The sequence below is a fragment of the Thunnus maccoyii genome, chromosome 2 (genome assembly GCF_910596095.1).
Source record: "Thunnus maccoyii chromosome 2, fThuMac1.1, whole genome shotgun sequence".
Classification (NCBI taxonomy): domain Eukaryota; kingdom Metazoa; phylum Chordata; class Actinopteri; order Scombriformes; family Scombridae; genus Thunnus; species Thunnus maccoyii.
Genome location: NC_056534.1, coordinates 26,887,439 through 26,910,598, shown reverse-complemented (window position 1 = coordinate 26,910,598; position 23,160 = coordinate 26,887,439). Strand labels below are relative to the sequence as shown.

Here is a 23,160-nt window from a genome sequence, read left to right as displayed (position 1 = left end):
TTCTACTATCTCTAGCTCTACACAGACAGCTGTGTTTAAAGCTGTGCTGCGTTTTACCTTCTTAACTGTTCTATTACATCACTGAGCAGCGTTTTACAGTCCAGTTAGACACCTTTGGCTCTGTGGATGTAGGCAGAAATACATCTGGTGAGAGCCAAATACAGGGAAGACTCTGAATCTAGAAATCTAGTGGCCCTGTAATGACAACATTTTTCTTTTTGTAACATGTAACATTTTTAAGTTTGATGCAAGTACAGTAAACATGTTTCTAATTAGGTTTAATGAGCTGGTCTCTCCAGTGCACCTTCCCTTAATAAAAAGTCCTTAGGATATAAGAGCTTTCTATGTAAGAGGTCCTTTAATACAAAAATTTCAGTGTTTGCTGGAGCACTCAATCCGTGGAAATGTCCACCTCCAAAGATATTTTGAGGGAGCAACTTTGAAATCTTTACTGAAGAGTAATTACATTCTAGATCATCAATACTTATATATTGAAACAGATTAATCCTGCCATTACTTCAGTTGTTTATTATTATCATAGCAGGAAAAAAAATGGTAAAAAGCCTCATTGTCTTTTCTGACAGCAGGAAAAGCACAGGTGGAACTAATAATGTTAACGTTGCTTCAGCTGCATTCAAGCGTATCACTAAGCCTTGCCAAAGCATGCACAATACCAAAAGCCTGACACTGGCACACTGCAATGGAAAGCAAACAAAAGGTTATTTGTGCTGTATCTAGCATCTGATATCCTAAACCAGGATTTATAATGTCTATTTTGTCTTCCTCGCAAAAAAAGATGAAAGTGTGATCCTAGGACAAACCTTCCTCACCCTGCCCCACTTACCTTAGTCAATTATTTTTTAATAATAAACTCATCTTCAATAATAAGTCATTAAAACAGGGTTAAAAGTATGTTATGTAAATTTGAAATGCAGATAATTAACATGGAGCTTTTTGACATTACTATATTGTGGTTAGATCTAAATTATCTACATTTCAGTCTAACAAGTCAGTTCAAGCTAAGAAACACATGAAGTGAACTGCTGCAAAAAAGTAAAACCATTATGGACTGATGAATCTAAGTTTAAGATTTAAAGCTAATCAGGCCATTTCTGATCGGATCTAAGGTTTCCACTTTTATACAAAGTCCCAAATAATTCTCAGTGGACTTTTATACTATAGTACTATTTCCTGATTGTACATTAAACAAAACAAAGCAATTGGTGAAGCTATTGTGTAGGATTATTGATAATGCTAAAATAAGTAAGGGGTGTTCAAAAACGTTTGACTGGCAGTTCATACAGTATGTTCTTACTTTGTCCTTCCTCCAGTGACACCTCCTCCTTGGCTTCATGTGTTATATCCACAGCTCCTGCACTGACCAGCTGGACCTCCAGCTGCCCTTCTACAGCAGCAGGTGGCGCCACCTCCTCTCCTGCTGATGGAGCAGAGTGACAAGAGTGGCAGTGCTTGGTCTCTTGCACTGGAGCCTCTGATGCAGATTCTGGTTCAGCAGCTGAAAGAACCTCCAGGTCTGACCCGGCTGAGGCTGCTGCCAGCTGAGCTGAGTACACAACTGCAGCTTCTGTGTGTGTTGACACAGCTTCAAGTGTCTCCTCCGCTGGAGCTTCAGCTGCTGCCTCCTCCACTGATGTCTCAACAGCCGGTGTTTCTTCTTCCACTGGAGTATCTTCAGCAGTGGTGGTGACCTCCTCAGCAGGTGAAGCCTCCTCAGCAGGTGAAGCCTCCTCAGCGGGTGAAGCCTCCTCAGCAGGTGAAGCCTCCTCAGCGGGTGAAGCCTCCTCAGCTGGTGAAGCCTCCTCAGCGGCAGTAGCATCTTCAGGTGAGGCCTCTGTAGAGGTCACAGCCTCCTCAGGGGCAGCTTCAGGGACCAGAGCCTGATCCTCAGCCTGAACTTCTTCCACCTCCTCCACTGTAGGTGCTGGAGTTGCAGGTTCCTCAGGAAGAGGTGCAGCTGCCACCTCCTCCTCCTCTGATGCAGCAGGAGCAGATGTCTCCTCTTTAATCACCTCCTCAACAACTGGAGTTCCTGCATCTTCTGTGTCAGCCACTTCCTCAACAGTAGGCACCTCTGCAGACTTCAGCTCCTCCTCATTCACCTCAACAGCAGCCTCTTCAGATCCTTCTTTAGCTATCACCTCGGCGGTCGCCTCCAGGATTTCTGGTTCTAACACCTCCAGCGGGGAATCCAAACTCTTTCCATCTTCTTCTATTTGTCGTACAGCTTTCACCAGACTTGTCTCACCAACAGATGCTGCTGCAATCTCAACTGTAGAGCCGGCCAAGATCTTCACAGCTGTAAGAAGATCTGGCATAGACTCTGAAGGACAGAAGGGAGACAGGAAGTAGAGAAAGTTTAAAGATATAGTTGAGCTAGCTTTAATTTCAAAGACTTTAACTCAGTACCAAAATTTTAACGGCTGTAAACTGATGTAGAATTGCATTTTTACATTAACATGCTGTTGGATGTTGTATCTTTCAAGACAAATCTCGAGTAAACTTTCTAATAGACCTTGCTATGAAGAGGATTATACAGTACATTATTCTCTTTATACCATGCTGTTTTGTATAAATTCCACTTACCTTGACCAGGTGTCTATCACAGGAGGGTTGAGGAAGTACTCTACAGGAGACTACCTGCCCAGTTCATGCTCCTTCTGCTGGTGTAACCTTTTAGAAAAAGTGTGACTCATGGCTTTAGCATAGACCTTAAACACAGTGTTCAGTGAGTACTCCACTTTTGAGAAAACGATTTTGATAAATCAACAGCGCACTCTTGAATCATGGATGTTTTTATAATGGTGATCTCCAAAATACATTCAAAATTTTAGTTCCATGGCATTAACATTTTGTTAGATACTTAAAATGTCAAAAACCATACGATGAGCCTGTCTATCACCCCTTGAGCCACAAGGACACTGATATGAGCATTGTAATCCAGGATTAGTCTCAACCAGTCTGTGGGATAGCTGTAAACAGCTCTTGTCACACTAAAGACTGCAAATAAAATGCTTCAAACAAAACCTGCTACAGCTGCATGGGTTTGTAACTCCGTTTGAATGCTTGTAAAATTATTTTAATCTCAACTTGTCGAGCAGGTCTCACTCATGTGACAGTTTTACATGGAATATCGCCTACAGCTCTCTTTTTTTAACTTGTCTCTGCTTGTTGTATAATTTTATAACTATATTCATATTGATTAAAAACATAAGAGACAACTAGATGAGGTTAGGCAAGATTTTGTTTCTTCATCATGTTATTCTGTGTCTGTCTTTCAGTGTAAGATCCTTTGAGAAATGCCTGCGTAAAATCAGTTAACTTGACCATGAGTTAAGAGTGATAATGAGCTCATAAAATATAAGCAATGTCCTGGAGAACACAGTATTAAGAGTAGAAATATTCTTAATATTGTCAACAAAGCTTCAACTTGAGTGCATAGGAGCATGACATGGCAGCGGCACAGAGACTCTTCAAGAGAAGGAGCTTTTCTACAGGAAGTGGGTGTTTCTACAACTACAATACAAGTTAACATTTATGTCACAGTTTAGATTAAAGCAACAAGCATCTAAGAGAAGCTCTGAAAGAACTGTGATGACAAGTAAAGGCCTGAACAAATGCAGACAATATTAATGGAAATACCAGAAAATTCAAATGATACAGTCACCTCACAACCACCCTTCATACTTAAGAAAAAATACAATATAGAACATAAAGAGAAACATTGTCTTTATTGAAACAACTTCCTTATCATCCAGTGATGTTTTTATTCTTTGAACATTTAACTGTATCAATCATTTCAATGCCCAGACATAGAGGTGAATGCATTTTGTGTAGTGTTCCCTGAAATATTAGTTTCACAGGTTAAGAGAAAGGACACAGCAGAAGTATCTTTAACACTAAACAAAAAACTAGAGGAAAAATGGCTTTGATTTCAATTTCTAAAGAAAAGACTGGAAAAGAACCACACCATAGGAGTTGCTGTGCATAACCTCTGATTTATAAGTATTGTACATTGCTGGTTTCATTATAATGATGTAGAAACAAAAAGGTTAGGTAAAGATGGAAATAAAAAAAAAAAAAAGGTATCTGGATGTGTAAGGAAAAAAAAACCAAAAAAAAAAAATGACCTATGTGGGGTAAATAAAAGAGAAAAGCACGTTTTAAACTTGTCTCACTGACTGGACGTGCAAAAGGGATTTTACAGGAGTCAAGAAACTAGACGAGAGCTGCAGCAGGGAAAAGAAGAGCAACTGGGTTTTTTGGTCACACTTCACAGTGAGAGTTTAAACTAAAAAGGAAGCACACCGACTTCATGCTCCATCTTTACTATTTGCATAATAATCCTAACCTAAGCCAGGATTAATGAGATATAGTTGAAATCAAGCATTTGCTGAGCAGGAAGAGACCAAGTGCAAAATGTTGTCAAAAGAAACGAGACTGAAGAACGTATTGGCTGCATTCGTTCACCATGCTGACATTTTTAGACAAGTAAAGGAACAAGATGATGCAGGACTGTCCTGTTTTTAAGGGCACTTAAAATATTTTGCAGAGATCATCATTAGTAATAGTCATCAACTCGGTTCTATCCCTTATATCACCTAGTTCAACACTCCGTAACTGTTTAGCACCCAAACCATAATTTGAATTCGCTCTGCTCTGGTGACTACTATAGAAACTGAATTTTCTGAACTGAATTGAAGTGCAGTATATGCAATCTAACCAGACAGCCAAATGTCAAATATTATGGTTTGAGTCTGAAGGTTGGGGTGGGGTAAGGGAAGGGAGGGAAGGCACCTGAAAACTGGACTGATGGACCCCTGAGTGTTGTATTCATTAACCAACTGGAAGTGAAAAGCTCTTTGTCCCTTATATTTAGGAATTTAAAAAAAAAAAAAAAAAAAAAAAAAATGCAACAGGGGTTCATGAGTCCTTTTTTCCTGGGCCCACAATGGTGGGACACAGCACATCTAACTCATCGCCCTCCTTTCTGGGCAAACCATCGCACCACCGAAGCTTTATGCAGCCACCTCTGCAGCAGGGGTGGCCTCAGCCTCAGGAGCTGCAGAGACAGTCTCTGCCTCAGCAGGGGGAGCGGGAGGGACTTCATCTACTGCTGCCGTACCAGCACTCTCTGCTGCGGGGGCCTCTGCTGGCGCCTCTTCAATGGCAACGACTTCCACGGCCACAGGAGCAGCTTCAGGGACTGCCTCTACCGCCGCGGGTGGAGCAGCTTCTTCTGCGACTGCTGGCTCAGCTGCAGCCTCAGTAACGACCACCTCGGGGGCCACGGCAGCTGGTTCTTCAGACACAGCGACCACTTCAGACACAGCCTCAACAACAGGCTCAGCAGCAGTCTCTGCCGCTGGTTCTGCAGGAGCGGAGACAGACTCGACGACAACTTCAGCGGCTGGTGCCGCCTCCTCCACTGGGGCGGGTTCTGCTGCAGGAGCTGCTACCTCTGGTGCTGCCTCAGCTGCAGGAGCTGCAGATTGAAGGGTGGAGAAGAGAAATGCATGAATGCACCCTTAATTGACCGAATTCTCCCCATGACTTGTTTTGTGCACTAGGAAAAGTTAAACCAGAACACTTTTGACAACCAGCTAGCACAATGCACCTTAGATATCTAGGTCCGTTTTGGCTATTTGGAAGTATTTTAATCATCCCTGTCGATCAGTGGCACAAACTCTGGTCATATTTGCAGCTACAGATATCAGTTGTGAGGGTAATTTTTTTTTTTTTTTTTTTTTTTTTTAAATGCACATAATGTTCAATAACCAAAAGGACCAAATGAACTTTCCCTGGAAAGGTGATTGACACAATGTAATTAACATGTCAGCTGTGGTGCACTAATGGGCTCAAGTGATCAGGAGGTCATACTGTTCTTTAAGACCCCTCAACTACTTCTGATTACCTCTAATAATCCTTCACGGAATTATACATTCAAAGAAAGTGCCAAAATCTGAAAGTATGGCCACCAGCTACCTCCCACAATCCAGATAGGCAAAAAAAAAAAAATAATAATAATAATAATAGGCAAGATTTAAATTATTTGATCCCAAACTTCTGTTGAGAGGTAACGTAGAGTTAAAGGTCAGCAGCTCGGGTCTTAAAGATCTAAAAGGCAAAGCAGCTGCTGTTAAAACTGTCAACATAATGAGTAACGAGAAGGATAATCCTTAATCCGAACATGTCAGAAGGACAGAAATATAACTGTTGACCTCACTGACGTTGCCGTTACTAGACGGCTGGTTTCATTAACTAAAGGAGACTCAATTTAGGTTCATGTGAACAGAGAACAAGAGGTGGAAAATAGCATTCGGTATTATATTTGAGGTAGTGGTGAGAAAATTGCAATCATTCAATACATATGTACCATTTAAAAAACAAAAACAAAAAAAAACAAAACAAACAGCTTTACAGGTTTAGTTGAAATGTGCCATTACTAAATACGACTTACAAAATTAACAGTGTATAATGTTTTAAAAAGAGCTGTTGGATGTCTAAAGGTGTGCAAAAACTCTAAATATAATACTGTCTGTTTAGTTTCATTTTAAAATGGGCAGAAAATAGAAACTTTCCTAAACAAGGAAATAACCAAAGCTGAAACAATTAACTGATTGGTTGATGGACAGAAAATTAATGTCAATAAATCATTTAAGCTTTTTCCTGGTTTTCAAAATGTTAGAGTTTGCTGCTTTTCTCCGTTTTTACATCATCCAAAACAAGCAATTTGAGACAACAACTCTTGCTGTCTGAGAAATTGTGTGATGGAAATTTTTCACAATTTTCGGACATAATTGTTAGTTGCAGCTCTAGTGATAACATTTTAACAATTGAGGTTAAGAAGCCATTTCTAAAGAACCTAGAGTGATGCTAGATTTCAGTATTCAATGAGTTCTTTGTGCTGTTCTCTGGAGGACATGAGATTTAACAAAGTGAATGTATGCATCGATTACATTAGTCATACAAGAGACTATCCGACAAGCCATAGTGCACAAAAACTTGTGCCTTAAAAAGTTACATTTTATACTACAGACATTTTCTCCTGGAAGGTGTTAATTAGTTTACCTTGTCATTAAAACTAACAGCTCGTATCTGAAAAATAAACTTCTGCTGATGACTATCAGTGGCCGTACAGATGCTACACTAACAACACTGAACAATAGAAATGCCCCTAAATCACTAATGAAGTACAATCACAGAAATAACACAATTTTATTTAAGGGTACATCTCTATGAAGTCGACGGGTGATGTTTGTTTTAATGTGTCAACTTATTAGAATTAACATCTAACATTTTCCTAAAGCTCTTCCATCACCTTTAAGTTTGTTACAAAATCGGTTTAGAACACAGTGTTTAAAAAAAAAAAAAAAAATTAAAAATAGAAGAAAGAAAAAAAGTGAAATGGTGAAACAAGATAGATAAAAATTTTAAATATCCAGAATGGTCATTACTAATTTCATTAGTGCCTCAGTGTGCATCGTCAAGAGCCTCCTGCACATCTGGCTAACATATGGCTCTGTGGCGCAATGGATAGCGCATTGGACTTCTAGTAAAGCACAGGAGAAGTGATTCAAAGGTTGTGGGTTCGAGTCCCACCAGAGTCGTGCTTTTGGTGTGAAACTGTTGTATCAACAGTTAACCAAACATGTAGTCCCTGTGTGCATCGGCGGGGAAGGACACATACCTAAATAAATTCAATAAAAATTTATCTCTTAAAAAGAACATAATGGTGAAAGTGATTCAAGGATAAACCAGAGTGCCTGTTCCCTTAAATAGAAAAGCCAAAAAAAATACTAATCAATAGCTTTAGTAGCAATGGATATGATTTAGATATTTCTGGAAACTTTTTTTTTTTTAAAAAAACAAACAAAAAAAAACACACATTTGATTTAACACTTGTGTGAGCTTCAATACCAGGCTAAAATACAAAACTACAACACTATCCATTCACACTCATTGTGAAAACATGTTTTATTTAGTATATGAAAACAAAAGGTTAGTTATAAGTTCCCACATCAGAATATCATAGTGACTGTTAACAAGCAGCCAAACACTAATGTCAAGAACACTAATTTTCACTGTAACCAACTGTTAACTCAGATTAACATGTCAGGATCCTTGATCAATCACTATTTGCATATCAAGATGTTTCTTGGACATTTTTGCTTGATCACATGATTCAGAAGCAGTAGACTCTCCAGCACTATAGGGAGCAGAGCTTTGAGCTCTATTTCTGACCAAAAACAACACTTCCAGGCTGCATGTACACCACTGAACCGGTGACGGCAGCTTGCTTATCCCCCATTACAGACTAGTTAGCTGCTCTGGGCACAGAGCCATGATCTGTCCGGGCTTAAACTGGCTGAATAGACAAATAATTTGCAGACAGAAATCAAAACAGACAGGCAAGATAAAGCTATTGAGAAAAATCATTCTACCATGTTTGATATTTGGGTGGTGTAGCCAGAACCGACTCAGAAATGCGTTAAGATCTCTCCTCTCTCTGATGGAGCTACTGAGGCTGTTTATTACCACATTTCACAGTTCTGAATCATTTGGATTAGGTGATTTTGTTTATCAATTGTTAGAGAGATACTGCCTGTTTGAAGGGTCATGTCTTTTTATTAATTTATTTAAAAAAAAAAAAAACACGGAAGGAAGCTAAGCTACAGTAGTAACGCAGCATTACTTCCAAGGCTAATTAGCTTTTCATTCACTACGTTTCATGAGATTACAGGTTAATGTTTCAAAAATTCTTGCTAACAACTATCACATCCACTGTGTTATTTTTCCTGTGTGGAGACCGATCCTGGATGCTATGAAAAGTTTAAGCTAACATTAGCAGCTCTCTGTTGGATTTAGGCAAGTTTACACACTAACACCAGACAAACTTGGTATTTGACACAGCGCTACATTCGCCAAACACATTAGCTGTACCTCATTTTCTTTTTCCCTTATCATACTTGAGCTAACTAGCACTACACTGCAATAAAAGAATAATTCATTTTTTTGCAGGGAACATGCAGCTTTAGTCTCAGTCTTTTAGCACAACAACATGTATGTAGCCATCACGTGCACATACTTGTGACCCTTTTATACAAAGTTCCTGTTTTAAAATGAGTCAGCTATAAATATTTAAAAGTCAGCCTGAGGTGGTGTTTTCAATCGATTCATGGAGCCAGTGTTGGATACCGAGAGCTGATCAAACCTGACAGTGATGGTGACAGTTGTCATTTCAGCTGGCAAAGATTGACGGTTAAAAATGAATGAATGTTTTGTCTGAAATCACAAACTAATTGTTTGGAACTTTACTAAGAAAATCTGCTACTGTTGTCATCGTAAACCTCATATGTGTTGTGCTAGAACAGAAAGCTTCACAGGCGTAGCAACAGTAGGTGAGGTGGGGTTTAGCAACTGTTAATTGAGGTCTTCATCTTTCTGCAGTATTATTTGGAGAGATATTATTTTGCATTTTGCATGTGGATTATATTAATTTGAGCAGTTTTGTGTGTGTTTCAGTAGTCAGGTAACTGACCCTTTGCTGTGGAGCCCATGTTGGCGAGTCTGTCCTCATAGCGCTCACTATCACCACTGACCGTCTTGTAGGCCTGGGAGAAGGAGAGCAGATATACACTTATTACATTCCAGCACACAACTAATGATAACAGTATAAAATGGTTAACAGTATTGCAAAATGCCAACTTACACTGATATTTTGTCTAACATGAACAAACACAGCTGATATACACTTGTGCTTTTCCAGGAGCCCGACAGTAAACATGGAACAAATCTACCCAGACAATAGACGTGTGTAGAAACTACTGACAGTCGGTCAGAAAGCACAAAGAACCTACTATGTGCCTTCCAGTGTGGTTGTAGTGATGTCTTTTACACACAGGACAGTCTATTCTGCTCTGAGACTGCATGTTAACTAACTCCCAGCTTACACCAGCAAAAACTCCACTGTTTAAATATAACAAAACATGTAAACATAAATTTTGCATTTCGGTGCAGCAGGAAAGTCAAGTGACCTGCATTATTGCTGGACTGTCCAGAAGAGAAAAAAAAAAAAAAAAAAAAAAAAAAAAAAACACCTTCGAGGTAAGAAAGCCTCATCTTGACCAATGACTGACCTGTGATCTAAAAGCTGCAGCAATAAAGTTATATACAAATAAAGACAGTGCGCATGAGTTTGCTTCAATTGTTTAACTTGAATGGATCTTTCACTACATGTACATGTCACCCAATATTTTTTTTCTACCTACATTTGCTAACAAGAAAACACCACTGTATGGAAGTTATGGCTGCCAAAATTAAATTGAAATAATTTCATTTAACAGAAATTCTCTATGCACAAGTTGTATAAAATGTATTATTTCTGGAACATTTCAATTTAATTAAATGATTTTATTTTATACTGGCAGCCCTGGATCTCCACAGTTTAACATACACAGAAAGGAACAAAATCTGTTTAAGTTCCTTCAGGAATTACATTCCCACTTTTTAAATGTCATTTACTACACAGAATAAAAAGGAGAGGACCAAGTGATAACTCTCTTCACTTTATGAAGTCAAAGCAGTGGGACAAGAGGAGTAATAATGGAACAGAGAAATCTCACACAAATACTCACATAGACCACTGCAGCAGTGAGGCCTCCTCCACACAGAACAAAGTATGTCAAGTTGGTGGAGCCACCAGGAACCCCAAAGGCCATGTGTCGCACTGGAGCTGCTGAGAGACATGTTTCTATAATTAGACTTTTTTTTTTTTTTTTTTTTTTTTAAAAACAAAAAAAACCCCCCAAAAAACAAACAGCATATTATATTGGATCAGGTTTGAGTTATTTGCAGCTTCATTCAAACAATGATTGAACATATGGACATTTGCTTTGTGTGTCATGAATCAGCACCATTATCAAGTGAGGATGAGAGAAACTGTTAAACTCAACAATTTCTGGGTATTTCGTCCATGAAACGGTCCCATCAGAAGTACAGCTGGGTACAGAGACCAGCACATTCTGATAACGTCAATGTGTCTCCATCCCTTAATCCAGTTACACAATACAGCCTTGGTCATTTGTAGCAGAGGAGATGGAAAGATTTAGCAGGAGCCAAGCGAAACATCAAATTGTCCCCTAACCAGCCGCCCACACACACACTTCCGGCTTCATGACCTTTAATTTGCATCAAAAACAAACATCTTTAAATTCTCTGCTGGGTTTGAATTTATACAATGATGCCAATTAGTCCTTCACATAGATCAGGACTGATAGAGGCGCAGTCAAAAGCTTCTTAATAGGCTATTGTTGTGTTGGGTAGGTGAGTGTGTCTGTCTGCAGCTTGTTCGCTCTGAAAAGATTTGCTGGTGTTTAGAGGATTGCCAGTGGTGCATTCAGAGGAGGCCATAAATAAAACCACCCAAATCTGGCTCATCCCAAACGCTGGCTCAGTTTAATCTGTTCTAGAGCTCACACACAAACATGCTTCTTCCTGCATAGAAGCATGCATTCTCATACACACACCAAGGGTGTGTTAACACAGCTACATGATATCTTTAGCATGATTTACGCCTTGTGTGTGCACATGCATGTGACTTGTTTACTCGGCAGACTGAATAGGCCATCTGAAGCAGTGAAGGAACACAATGTACAGCTCACACCGCCCCTTCTCACCCTGTCATGTCATCATGTGTGTTCTGTCAAATCATAACTCATCCTATGACTTTGCAAACGACCTCTTGTATATAGAGACATAGAAGACTAATCACCTGTTGCAATTGTTTTACTAGTCACTGATTTTAAAAATACTGAGTGGTTTAATCAATTAAGGTTTTATAGGTGACTGAAAGGATTTAATGTTTTAACGTTCAAAATCTGAGATCAAAAAGTGTGCAGAAGCAGGTCTTACATGAGGCCAAAGGTCAGTGTCTCCTTGATTGCACATTTAAGACTTTTCCCTACAATAAGAGGTTAAAACGCCTGAAAACTTGGTCCCAATTTATAAGTAGTTTCTCTACAAGATTAAATTTTTTTGAGTTAAAATTCAGGTAGAAAAAAAAGGAAAGGCATAGTTTGACATATTGGGAAGTACACTTATTCACTTTCATGTTAGATAAGTTCGATAGCGCTCTCACAACTGTGTGGAAAGTTTGTAGCTGGCGTCAGCAGCCAGTTAGCTTAGCATAAAGACTGGAAGCCCAACTCTGTCCAAAGGTGAGAAAATCTGCCTACCAGCTCATTAATTAACACATTTTTCTTGACTGTTTAATCCCTACAAAAACCAAAGTGTAAAAAAACAAAACAATACAATTTTCCTGAGGGTTATATGCCAAACTATTTCTTGGTCGCGAGCAGAGACTTCCTGAAATCTCGGTTGGTTGCTTGACAACTGCTCACTGCCAAGAAATAATTGAACACAATCGTCCTAAAAGTCAAAACGTTTCATTTGTACACTTTGGTTATAGCGACAGTGGCAAGTCGAAAGCGAAAAAAGTGTCTTTACCAAAATGTTGAACTATTCCTTTATAAGAGTTTAACACCTAAAAACTCAGCTAACCTGCTTCATTAGATCAGCGTGGGTGTGGTTTGAACAGGTTTGATTGACAGTGCTGGCAATCTGATCAAACAACCCTGTCAACAGATTCTGATTTGAATTTTGAGAAATACCGAATTGTGCTGGCGCTGGAAAATCACGTTAACTTTTTATATCTGAGCCCCAACCACTTGAAACCAGTGAGCAGACACAAAAACAGAAATCTCTCACATGAAAACCAAAACTATTCAAACTTTGGATGAAAATTTTGTTCTATTTTTCAGGGCCTTACCACTAAATTACAAGTGATGTATTCATAAAAGTACGCGAAGACACAAACAGAGCTGGACATTGTCCTGTTGTGGATGCTGAGCCAATGTAGCAGTAAGTCCTCCCTCCTCCTCTTAATGCCCATGACACAGCAGCACCACGCAGGGACAAGGCCAAGTACAGGTTATTTATACAAGTAATCAGTTAATCCCTGCAGCCAGGTTCAAGCCTGTGCAAATGGACACGCATGTCAGGCAAAAACAGACAAGATGGCTGCTGTGGTAGCAGTGATGCATGTGCTCTCCTGCCACTGTCTGTCAGCTGCCATGTGCTCACTGAGACGCAGGATGAAGGAGAACATGCTGACCTGCAGGACAGGACTGGTGGCCTTGCCGCCTGTCGGCTATAGTGTGCTGTGTTTGTGTGAGTTGTGTAATTAGAGCAGCAGCCTACAGCATCCACCTCTGCTTTCTGTCCTTTACCAACTGCATGCATATGTAGGTTTTTTGGCTATATTTTAAAAAGAATCAAACTTTGGTCTTGCAGGTCATATTCTGTTTTTTTTGCACAATCAGTCAGGGCTTTACCAGGAATTCTTCTAACAGGAAATTAAAGCAGCAGAGGCGGTTTTCCCCCCTCAGGCTGAATTCCACATGCTCAGGTCCCAAAGTGAAGGATGATCCAGGCAAGGACGCGTGAAAAGAGAGAGAGCGTCCTCCATATTTCAAGTCATCATGTCTCAAATGCCCTTCAGCTTATATGCAAAGAAAAGTGAAAATGCAAATGTTTCTGCTTAACACATTTTTTTTAAAGAATTTGTGTTATTCATATGAAAGATGCTTTTAAAATTTGTTCATTTTTTTTTTCTTTAAGTGACTTTTGAAATTCTTTCACTGACTGGAGCGTCTGTTCAGAATAACTGCGCTCCATGTGGTCTTGCTCATAAAAGGCTGAACTGGGACAACGTGTTACCATGACAAAGAATCACCTGAAAACTTATTTCTTTACAAATACTCGACTTTTTTGCTTGGGACTTGAATATTTGCATTAGAAATTATGTGCAATTGATGCAACTTAGTTATAAAACTCAAAATCAAATCAGGTTTTAGTCGAGAGTGAGATGCGCTCTTTCATAACCACTGTGCAGAACTGAGTGTTCCCAAAGCAGGACACACCTCCCTCTGCCTGCAGCTCCACTCTGCTCATCAAACACATCAATACTCGGCCTTTTATCCATGTTCATACCAACTTCACACGACCGATAAAAAGTAAAGATTTGATTGAATCTCTGCAGCACAAATGCACTTTTTCAAACAAATTACTGCTTTTTTACGACTAGCAGCTTTTGGACGGTTTTTCCAATCTGTGAGACATTCCGAGCATTTAGAAAACGGAATAAGTCGATTAATGTGAACGCAATCCCAGCTGGTAAACGCACGAGACAGCGGTTGTTTAATTGCTCTAATTAACGTCACCACCAATCATGTAAAACCATTGAAAAGTCTCCAATAACGATCTGACTCACCGTTTCTGGATGTTGGCTGGAAAGCCCTCCGTGCCAGCGGCCCGACTCTCTGCCATGCCCGTCTGCAGAACATCTTTGCTCGGTTATCAGCAGCAGGTGTGCGTGCGTGTGTGTCTGTGTGCTTCCAGCAGGTTTTTAAAGATAAATGAGGAGGAGAGCTCAGCTGCTGTCCAATACTGATTAAGAGGACACCCCTCCCCCCAAAAAAGGTTATTTCACTCCTGCGCCCCCTACAGGTGAATGTGTAGAATACAGGACATGTAATCTGTAAAGATCCCCTCCGGACATGGTTTAAAACATATAATTAATATATATTTTAAAAGTTCAGTTATCTGGATTTTCAAAATGACATCTACTCTTCCCTCATTAAAAATCTGGAATCTAAAATGCAAATATTTTTCCTTTCAAAAGTTGAACTGCTGGACACAAGATGTTTCCTCCCTCACTGAAAAATCAATTCTCAGTGTTTGTGCATTGGGGGCTTCAACACTTGTCTAAATTGTATACTGGACCACGACTTGCTTCCAAGTTAGTTGTGATGTCACAAATCACACTCGCAGGTACAACGTCTTAATCTCAGATTTAAACTGAGCACAGAGAAACTTTCCTCTTTGGCAGATGTAAGACAGATCTAATGACATTGTGGTCTTTACTGGTGCGTATCTGATGAGTTTTCTGAGGCAGGTTTCCACCTGTTGATATTATATATATATATTATATATATAATATATTGATATATTGATATTTTCCACTTGACATCATTCTTGGAAATCAAATGAGAGGAAATCATAAAGACTCTGCTGTAGCTGAGCAGAGGATCAGCCATCCCCCACACTAGTTTCAAGTGGATTACAGTCCCAATTGGAAAGAGACAACTAACTGTGGTTACATAATGTGCACTGTCTCAGAGTGCTACTGTGAGCCTGCATCCATGTGCACTGTTGTGAATGCCAGAGCCAAAACTACTGTACATGAATAAGAGAAAAACTCTGTGTCTTCTGTATGTGTGAGCACCATGTCTAACTATTAAACTTGGAACTTGTTTGGAAGATAATAGTTGAACCAGAATCAAAGATTGGTCACTATGGACTATAGCCAGATATTGATGTTTAGTGTATCTGGTGCCCTCCTGTGGTTAAACAGCTGTCAGGACACTAAGCAGACGTAAAAACACGTTACCCATGAAAAGTATCAACATCAAACATAACTTGGTTTAAGTGAATTTACCTTACTTACCTGTCTGTTTCTCTCTGTGTGTTGAATTTCAAGGCCAGAAGTAACTAATTACTTTGCTACTGTAAATGTAAGTGGTTAACTTATATTAGAGACTATGTAACTTTTGGTAAATTGTGGCCACAAATGGTAGTTACAGGATAATGATAACTAGTAGAGTAGCAGCTCTGGAGTAGCACAAGTAGAAAAGTCAAACATTCTGCAAACTGACTCAGTAATGTCAGTTATGCAGCAATATCTATCTAAAGTATAACCATCATAACCTGCTAGTCATATCTGGGCAAGGGTGTGTTTTATTGCTTATGATTTCAACATTTAATTTGTAAGAGGTAGATTGTGTTATGTCTTCATAGTTTTTGTAATTTTAAAAGTCTTATATGCTTATTTAAAGTTTACTCCAGAGATTTACTATTGTGCTTCCATAATGTAAACAGACTCACAAAAGGCAGTTAAAAAAAAGAATATTCAAAATCAAAGCAGCAGCTGCTGAGATATTCTGATTTTTAGTCGCTAGTATGGATTAAACTCCACACACATTGGATCCTACATTTCCCATAATACAACTCACAAGTGTTTATTCAGTAGTACCTTCCTGCCTGTAAACTCCCATGTCTTTCAAACTCCACACACCCCAGTTTTTATCTCTGTCCACATCAACTTTGTAACTAAAGGCTTTCAATTCAAAGTTTGTAAACTGCAATAACTATGATGACATCACTATGACATCATCAGGGATTACCCTCTCATTTAAAGCTCCTGCAGAGGCACAGTTGAAATTATACAGCTGTCTTCACAGGCTGAGAAGTGCTATCTCTGGTTAGTAAATTGATCTAAATGTGTAAAATCCTTGCAATGCCCCTTTAAATAGACTTTCTCTGAAGTAGTGTATTTTGCTACAGTGGAAGCCAAATCTGTTACAGAGTGATAATCTTGTCAGATGTCCAAATATAAGCCTCAGACATTGTGGAGCTGTTCACAGGAAACAGCCAGCAAAATAGATAAGTTTATTTTCTACACTTTCTGTTGTTTCCATTTATTATATGAACGTATATACAAGCATTTAACTTGTATTCAAGTAAATTATCAGTAAAGTAACAGTAGGTCTGCTTAAGTAGGATAGTGCTAGATATTTACCATTTGGGTAGTGAATGTTGCACCAATGTGACACTGAGGCCTGACACTTGCATGTGCGCACGCACACGCACACACACACACACACACACACACACACACACACGCACACACACTTTGCTGCCCGTGTCTCTGTTGTTTCAGGATCTACAGTTGTTGAGCAGAAGAGGTTTCCCCTCATCATGTGACGACCTCTGAATCATCGATTAGACACACAATCACAACACATGTGATACATTTTCCATCGCCCACACTGCTCATGCACAAGACCGGTGCATGACTGCTGTGATGTTTTGTCCATCTGGACATGGTGCTGTAGTGGGAGACAGGATTAGTACATTTTTCATTATTTTTATTATTATTATTTTATTATTAGGGATTAGTACAGATAACATGAGAATGACAGGCTGACCTCCCAAATTATATGACGTCACACTACTGTTACATCTGCTTTGGTGTACATTTCCAGTTGCTGGCTGAAACTTTATTGGGTTATTAATGTAGAGGATAACTTTTGCCTGAAATGTGAAGTTATAGTCAGCTCAGTTGGAGAAAGATCACAATGTTTTGCCAAAACTACTTAAACTCAAGATGTATATATTTGGTCATAAAACAAGGTATTGTGCACTTTTAAATTTTGACCTGTTGATGGTGCGATGACCAAAGTTATTACAATTCATCCTGAGGAGAATATGAATGTCTCTACCAAATTTTATAGAAATCCACCTGATTGTTGTTGTGATATTTCACTAAAACCAAAAATGTCAACTTCATGAACTAGAGGAAAAGTCAGGGGATAACTAACTTCAGAGGGATTCATCTCTGAATGAATGTCATTATGTCAAGTCAAACTATCAAATTCAACACATAGTGGCCCCAAACATGCATTGGTGTAAAGCCCCTTTTCCATCATGGCAGTGACCATATGATGCAGGATCAATTGTGGTTCACAAAGTAAAGACCATGCAGACTGTGTAGGCTCTTGCCAAATCAAAATGGAGTTAATGTAGTTTCCAGTTCCACAATTCCAATATATCTGACTTGGCACTAAATAATACAGACGTGCCCGAAAACGAAACACGTCAGCCTGAGGTAATTAAGCCCACAATGGCTATAGAGCTACCATGCTGGTGCACAGTATTTTTAACCATCATGTGACCAACTCTGCTCTCATACATTTGTCTTGAGATGTCCGATAGAGTTTAGATGCTGTGAGAAAACCCAGTCAGGTGATTTATGCTGCAGTTATATTTGTTGTGGCAAATTACACGGTTATCTAACTGTAGTCACACCTAAATACTGTAGTTTCTAGCCAGTTACTTCCCACCGAGGCCACACATGCTGAAAATAAACACTGTCACTGCACCAAAACGTCACTTGGATCAGAGCCTCAAATAATGTCTACGTTCACAGTCTTTTATTTTGCAGCTATTGTAAACAATAGGATCACAGTTATACACAAGATTTCTAAGATGAACATGTCCAATATTCAAGAGTATGAATATTAAAGTTCTGTGTGGCACCTGTATTTCAGATGTAAAATTTCTGCATTCCTGATCCTCGTCTTTGGTCAAAGTTGAACATTATGCAAATATATTCTCTGTCACACAATCACACTCTCATATAAGGAGCTAAAAAGTCTCATTCTTCCAAGTGAACAGGCCAACAGGCCCCTCTGTCTCTCTCAGCAGCAAGTCCACAGCTCTTTCTCTGGTCTTTTTTTGTTCGGGACTTTAAAAGAACCGCTGTACGCCGGAGCGTTTGCTGCCAAGACTTTCTTCTGTCTCTTCAGTTTGGCACCAACAGCAATGACTATGTCCTCAACATTATCCTGCTGATACAGCGCCTGCCCATCGCCTCGTCGTCCGTTTACATGTTTGTTTGGCGGGTTCTTGGCAGACGTCTCAAAAAACATCATGCTGTGGGTCTTGGCAAAGCTCATCGCCCGCTCTTGGCTCACCTGGCCATCAGCCCTGTTACGGTCACGGAGGTCACTCTTATTCCCCACCAGGAACCTGAGGAGCAGAATAGACAGATGATGAAGGAAGATGATTCACAATAAAATAGGGTCATGTTAACTGATCTAGAAAAGTTCTCGAAAGTAAAGACACCTGGACATCTCATGTACTCTCGAACATGTACAAAATGTTTAATCATATTTAAATCTCCCATCCTTTCAGGGAGTAGCAGAACATACAACTGATGCAGTTACCTGGGGATTTCCTGGCCGATGGAGTTCTGCCTGCACTCTTCAACCCAGGCAGCGAGGTCGTTGAAGCTGGTAGGGCAGGTGACATCATATATGAAGAGCACCGCGTGGACGTTACGGTAGTAGTGCTGCACCATGGACTTACGGAAGCGCTCCTGTCCTGCTGTGTCCCACAGCTGGAGCTGGTGTTGAGGGGGAAATGAAAGGAGAACGTGAGAGGTCAACATACAGGTTCTTCTCAACTGATGCCACTGACGAGGAAGTAAAAACATAGGAAAGACGAAATAAATGAGAAGGAAGGCACAGAGACAAAAAAAAAAAAGTCCTGTGTTGAAATTCCCACCACCAGGAACATAAACACACATTAATATGAAGAAAGACACACAATGAGTCACCACTGAGGGGAACTAAGAAAAGGAATAGATTTGATCTTTAGAAAGTCAAATCTCTAAGCTGAGCTTTCTTGTAGTTTCCTTGAATAAAAAGTATCAAACACTAAATGCTTTCTCTAAAGTAATCAATGCATGTGATATGAACACTGATGACAAATTCATGCTACACATCCAACCTCATGTTCGGTAAAACGTAGAGCTGTAGACTTGAGATTCAAGTCAGACTTAAGACATAAAAATAATGGACTTGACTGTTCTGAGACTTCACTTCCTAAAGACTTGATACTTCAAAGCAAAAACATTCAAGTCTTAAGTTTTCATCTGGAAAAACTGTTGAACATTAAAAAAAATAGTCATTAACATACAGGCCTTGCATGTCCACACACTTCATATATTTCATTATTAGGCCTCTGCTCTAAAAAGTCATAGTTTCAGCTGTATAAAACTCTGTGAACACAGCTTTGAATGTAAGATGTTCAAATGTTGCATCAATTTAATCAACAGCTGTCAGAGACCTGAAGAAACTGCATCTTGACCTTGAAATTGCTCATGAGGACTTATGACTGGATCTGGACTTGCCCCCGAAGTCTTGAGATTTGTCTTGATTCATTTAAACTTGATTTAAGACTTGAACTGACAGTTGACTGATTCAAAATTTGTCTTGACTGACTGAAACCTCAAAGTGCAACATGTTTTGTTTGACTCCAGACTTGTTTTGATCTTTCAGAGTCCTCTAACACTTGATTGTCTTGCCTTCCTTGTAAGTCACTCTGGATAAAAGCAACTGCCAAATGACCAAACGTAAATGTTAATGATTGACTTGTCTTGATTCACTCAAGCCTTGACTTAAGACTTATCCTGACTGACTTGAGAATTGTCTTGATACTTGAATTAAACTTGGACTTTTGGATCAGTGTCTACAGTGAAGGAAGCAGATATGTTTCTTACATGATACATTCACACCAAAGACACACAGGATTGTCCATTTCCTGTGTTGATTTAATGTAGTGGAAACAAAGCAGAAACCCTGAGGTTATAAACAAACCTTCAGTCACCACTGACAGATACTTCCTCTGTCACGTGGTTGTGTTTCAAAACACTCAGGAAACCAGAAAGATCAACTAACACCCACAGTTTTAATATAGTCACTCAAATAAACAGAGTCCCTGCTTGTGTTTACAAGATGCAGTTCAAATAAATCTTAATAAACGTTACAGCAGTAGGATTAATAATCAGAGCTGAATTGGATTCATTCATGAGGCTGTTGATACTAACAGCTGACATGCCACAAAAACCCAAGCATGTAACCCTCACAGCAATTTACAGGCTTTTAGTTCAGCCTGTTGTGACTCCAACCAGCAAACACAAGCAGCTCTGCTGATTTTCTGCCATCCAGAGAATTCTCACTGTGAGACAAATAACTCAGTGTTATATCAGCAGTCACATTGCAGTACAGGCCTGTAATACTAGAGCCTGTGAAAATATTATAGCTAACATAGGAGATAAAAATGCAATATAAAACATGATAATATCACTGTTTAAAACATAACCTGGAACAGGATTATTATGACCTCTGATGATGGTTTCTGTCCAGGCTGATTCTTTAGTTGAACCTATTGACGAGCATTGAATTGACTGTGAAAACTAATAATATATGAGCCAAAAGAACCAACATTGTGTGGCTCATTTTAATATTTTACAACAAAACAGCCGGTTGAAAGACCACCACTGTGCGTAAAAAGGGCTGTTCTTCGCAGTCCTTCGCAGCCTGAACTTAATAAAGGTTGTTAGATTTATTGTTTTGTTTTAAGTGAGGCATCTATTTAAACAGTTACCTTAATCTTCTCTCCATCAATATCAAGCAGTCTCTCGCGGAAGTCCACCCCGATGGTGGCCTCTACTCTGCTGGGGAAGGCTCCGGCGCAGAGCCGGTGCGTGAGGCAGGTCTTCCCCACCCCGGAGTCTCCAATCACAAGCACCTTAAAGATCCGGCAACGGGTCAGCAGTGAGGACACGCTGCCCAGAGAGTTGGAAAGCTCAAGAGATGACTCCATTTACCAGTCGTTCACAGTCAATTCAGTCGACAGCAAAGTGAAAATCCGTGCAGGGCCAGTATGAACAAAAGTAGCAGGACTTGCGGAGAAACACGCTTCCTTCTGATGATTCAGTGTAACTTTTCCGCTTAAAAGCTCCTCACACACTTTCCACAGAGTTGACCTGAGTGTGCAGAGGAGGAGGAGGAGAGAGAGGCTGGCGTGAGGATGACTGTGAAGGTGGAGAGTTGATTAAATGAGCAGCAGGGGATGTTTAAAAAATCAAAGTCTCCCTTCATTGTTTTTCTTCTTGTTCCTTCAGTTGGATGTCTGAGCTTCACTGTGCAGAGTTTGACACTAGAAGTCTGTTTTCACATTCAGCTGTTGAAGTTTCTCTGTGTGCACTGATGATCTGAGTTTAAGTGGTGGGCCTACTAGCATGATTAGTGACATCACAACTAGTTGGGAGCCAATCGTGGTCCGATATTCAATTTACACAAGTGTGATGTGGGAACGTGAAGCATCCAGTGTAAAAACACTGAGAATGGACTTTACAGTGAAGTAGGAGACATCTAGTATTTTATATACATCTTAAAACATGTCTGGAAGGGATCTTTTAAGTATTATTGAGCTGATGTTAAATCAGCACATGGCCTATACAGAAAAAGCATTTCTCTACAAATGTTATCAATATATGTTTTGTGTTACATGTTCCCTATATTTTAATTTATTAGAAGGCAAAAAAGAATCTTTAATTCAAGTAGCACCTGTGCAAGAGACGGCAGCATATGTGCAGCTCAGATAGCACATAGCTAGTAATAATACATCTAAATAAAACACACTTGGGGGCTGAGAAAAGGCCCCTTTACACCAGCGGTAAATACTTCATGGTCCTCATCCTGCTGCAGTATGAATTCAATACATCTGAGCATTTTACTTTCAATTCAAGTTAAAATAAGTCTTCTGTTAGTAACAGCACCACATCTGACCTTAACCTAATACTATTTCCTGAAAAATTTTCAGGTATTTTCCCAGACTGTCAGCCTGTGTTTCCCCTCAGCTGCTTATGTCTGTGTGAAAGCGCTTTTCTAACAGACAGCTTCAATTCCTGTTCACAATCAGCTGCTCCTCACAGGTAGTGAAAGAGATATCAACGCATAATTTTAGATAATGTGTTTGGATCTCTGCAGTTCCTCTGTCCGCTGACCTGTCCTGACAGAGGAACGGCTGTGCTGCTGCTGCCCTCTGCTGGACGATTTGTTCCCACATTATAGTACATTTGTATATGAGTGTCTGCTGTCCCACTGACCCCAACAGGCACTGCATCAGGATTTGTTGTGAGGTGAAGTGGTGACCTTTGACAAACAACAACAACACACAACAACAACAACAACAACACACACACACACACACACACACAGAAAGAACTCACATTAATCCAGCAATAAGGGCTACTGAGTGGACCACAGCATGCAGCTACATTGGAACTTTATTGCATATGCATTTGTTTACCTGTGTCTTGATAAGGGCAGGTATTGTGACAACTTTAAAAAAAATGAAATTGATTTGGGGGAAGAACATGAACTATTCCCTCTTATCCAGCTCACAAAACAAACATATTTATAAAGCAGCAGAACAAGGAACACACTGTAAAGATCATTTTTATCTATTTTCTTGAGTTATATCATGTGCTCACAAACGCCTGAACAGTTAAACAGGGTTGTAACAATATTTCATAGTGGGATTTTGTATATAGCACAGATTCAATCTGTGATATATAAAATGTGTGCAGTGATGTCGTTGCATGTATTT

General features: G+C 39.6%; 3 protein-coding genes and 1 non-coding gene across 5 annotated transcripts; 1 reads left to right on the top strand and 3 right to left on the bottom strand.

Annotated features, from left to right (window-relative positions):
* Nucleotides 1–1,213: 1,213 nt before the first annotated feature.
* On the bottom strand, nucleotides 1,214–3,173 carry LOC121907300 (uncharacterized protein KIAA0754-like). The gene is made up of 2 exons (XM_042426781.1): nucleotides 2,605–3,173; nucleotides 1,214–2,341 (listed from the first exon to the last, which is right to left on the bottom strand). The coding sequence occupies exon 2, from the start codon at nucleotides 2,334–2,336 to the stop codon at nucleotides 1,275–1,277; it is 1,062 nt and encodes a 353-aa protein (XP_042282715.1). The 5' UTR covers nucleotides 2,337–2,341; nucleotides 2,605–3,173; the 3' UTR covers nucleotides 1,214–1,274.
* Nucleotides 3,174–3,730: 557 nt separating this feature from the next.
* On the bottom strand, nucleotides 3,731–14,528 carry LOC121907316 (transcriptional regulatory protein AlgP-like). Of its 2 annotated transcripts, none has more exons than XM_042426804.1 (4): nucleotides 14,351–14,528; nucleotides 10,656–10,756; nucleotides 9,560–9,632; nucleotides 3,731–5,503 (listed from the first exon to the last, which is right to left on the bottom strand). In XM_042426804.1, the coding sequence occupies exons 1-4, from the start codon at nucleotides 14,421–14,423 to the stop codon at nucleotides 5,037–5,039; spliced, it is 714 nt and encodes a 237-aa protein (XP_042282738.1). In that variant the 5' UTR covers nucleotides 14,424–14,528; the 3' UTR covers nucleotides 3,731–5,036. The 2 variants fall into 2 exon arrangements, with proteins under 2 accessions (XP_042282738.1, XP_042282748.1); XM_042426814.1 differs by having other exon boundaries at nucleotides 10,656–10,753.
* On the top strand, nucleotides 7,537–7,628 carry trnar-ucu. Its single transcript is given in 2 exon segments — nucleotides 7,537–7,573; nucleotides 7,593–7,628. It is a non-coding gene; the product is annotated as a tRNA-Arg (tRNA).
* A 3,581-nt stretch (nucleotides 14,529–18,109) lies between the features above and the next one.
* On the bottom strand, nucleotides 18,110–21,808 carry LOC121907309 (ras-related protein Rab-33B-like). The gene is made up of 3 exons (XM_042426792.1): nucleotides 21,151–21,808; nucleotides 18,927–19,105; nucleotides 18,110–18,729 (listed from the first exon to the last, which is right to left on the bottom strand). Exons 1-3 carry the CDS (start codon nucleotides 21,367–21,369, stop codon nucleotides 18,399–18,401), a joined length of 729 nt encoding a protein of 242 aa, XP_042282726.1. The 5' UTR covers nucleotides 21,370–21,808; the 3' UTR covers nucleotides 18,110–18,398.
* Between the last annotated feature and the right edge of the window lie 1,352 nt (nucleotides 21,809–23,160).

Coding starts and splice junctions, on each gene's coding strand:
- LOC121907309 (XM_042426792.1), bottom strand. CDS start 21,369: ATGGAGTCATCTCTTGAGCTTTCCAACTCTCTGGGCAGCGTGTCCTCA. Junction 19,106..21,150: donor TTGATGGAGAGAAGATTAAG/GTAACTGTTTAA, acceptor CCTCAACACCAG/CTCCAGCTGTGGGACACAGC. Junction 18,730..18,926: donor ATCGGCCAGGAAATCCCCAG/GTAACTGCATCA, acceptor TCTGCTCCTCAG/GTTCCTGGTGGGGAATAAGA.
- LOC121907300 (XM_042426781.1), bottom strand. CDS start 2,336: ATGCCAGATCTTCTTACAGCTGTGAAGATCTTGGCCGGCTCTACAGTT.
- LOC121907316 (XM_042426804.1), bottom strand. CDS start 14,423: ATGTTCTGCAGACGGGCATGGCAGAGAGTCGGGCCGCTGGCACGGAGG. Junction 10,757..14,350: donor CCAGCCAACATCCAGAAACG/GTGAGTCAGATC, acceptor CATGTCTCTCAG/CAGCTCCAGTGCGACACATG. Junction 5,504..9,559: donor CATGGGCTCCACAGCAAAGG/GTCAGTTACCTG, acceptor TTCAATCTGCAG/CTCCTGCAGCTGAGGCAGCA.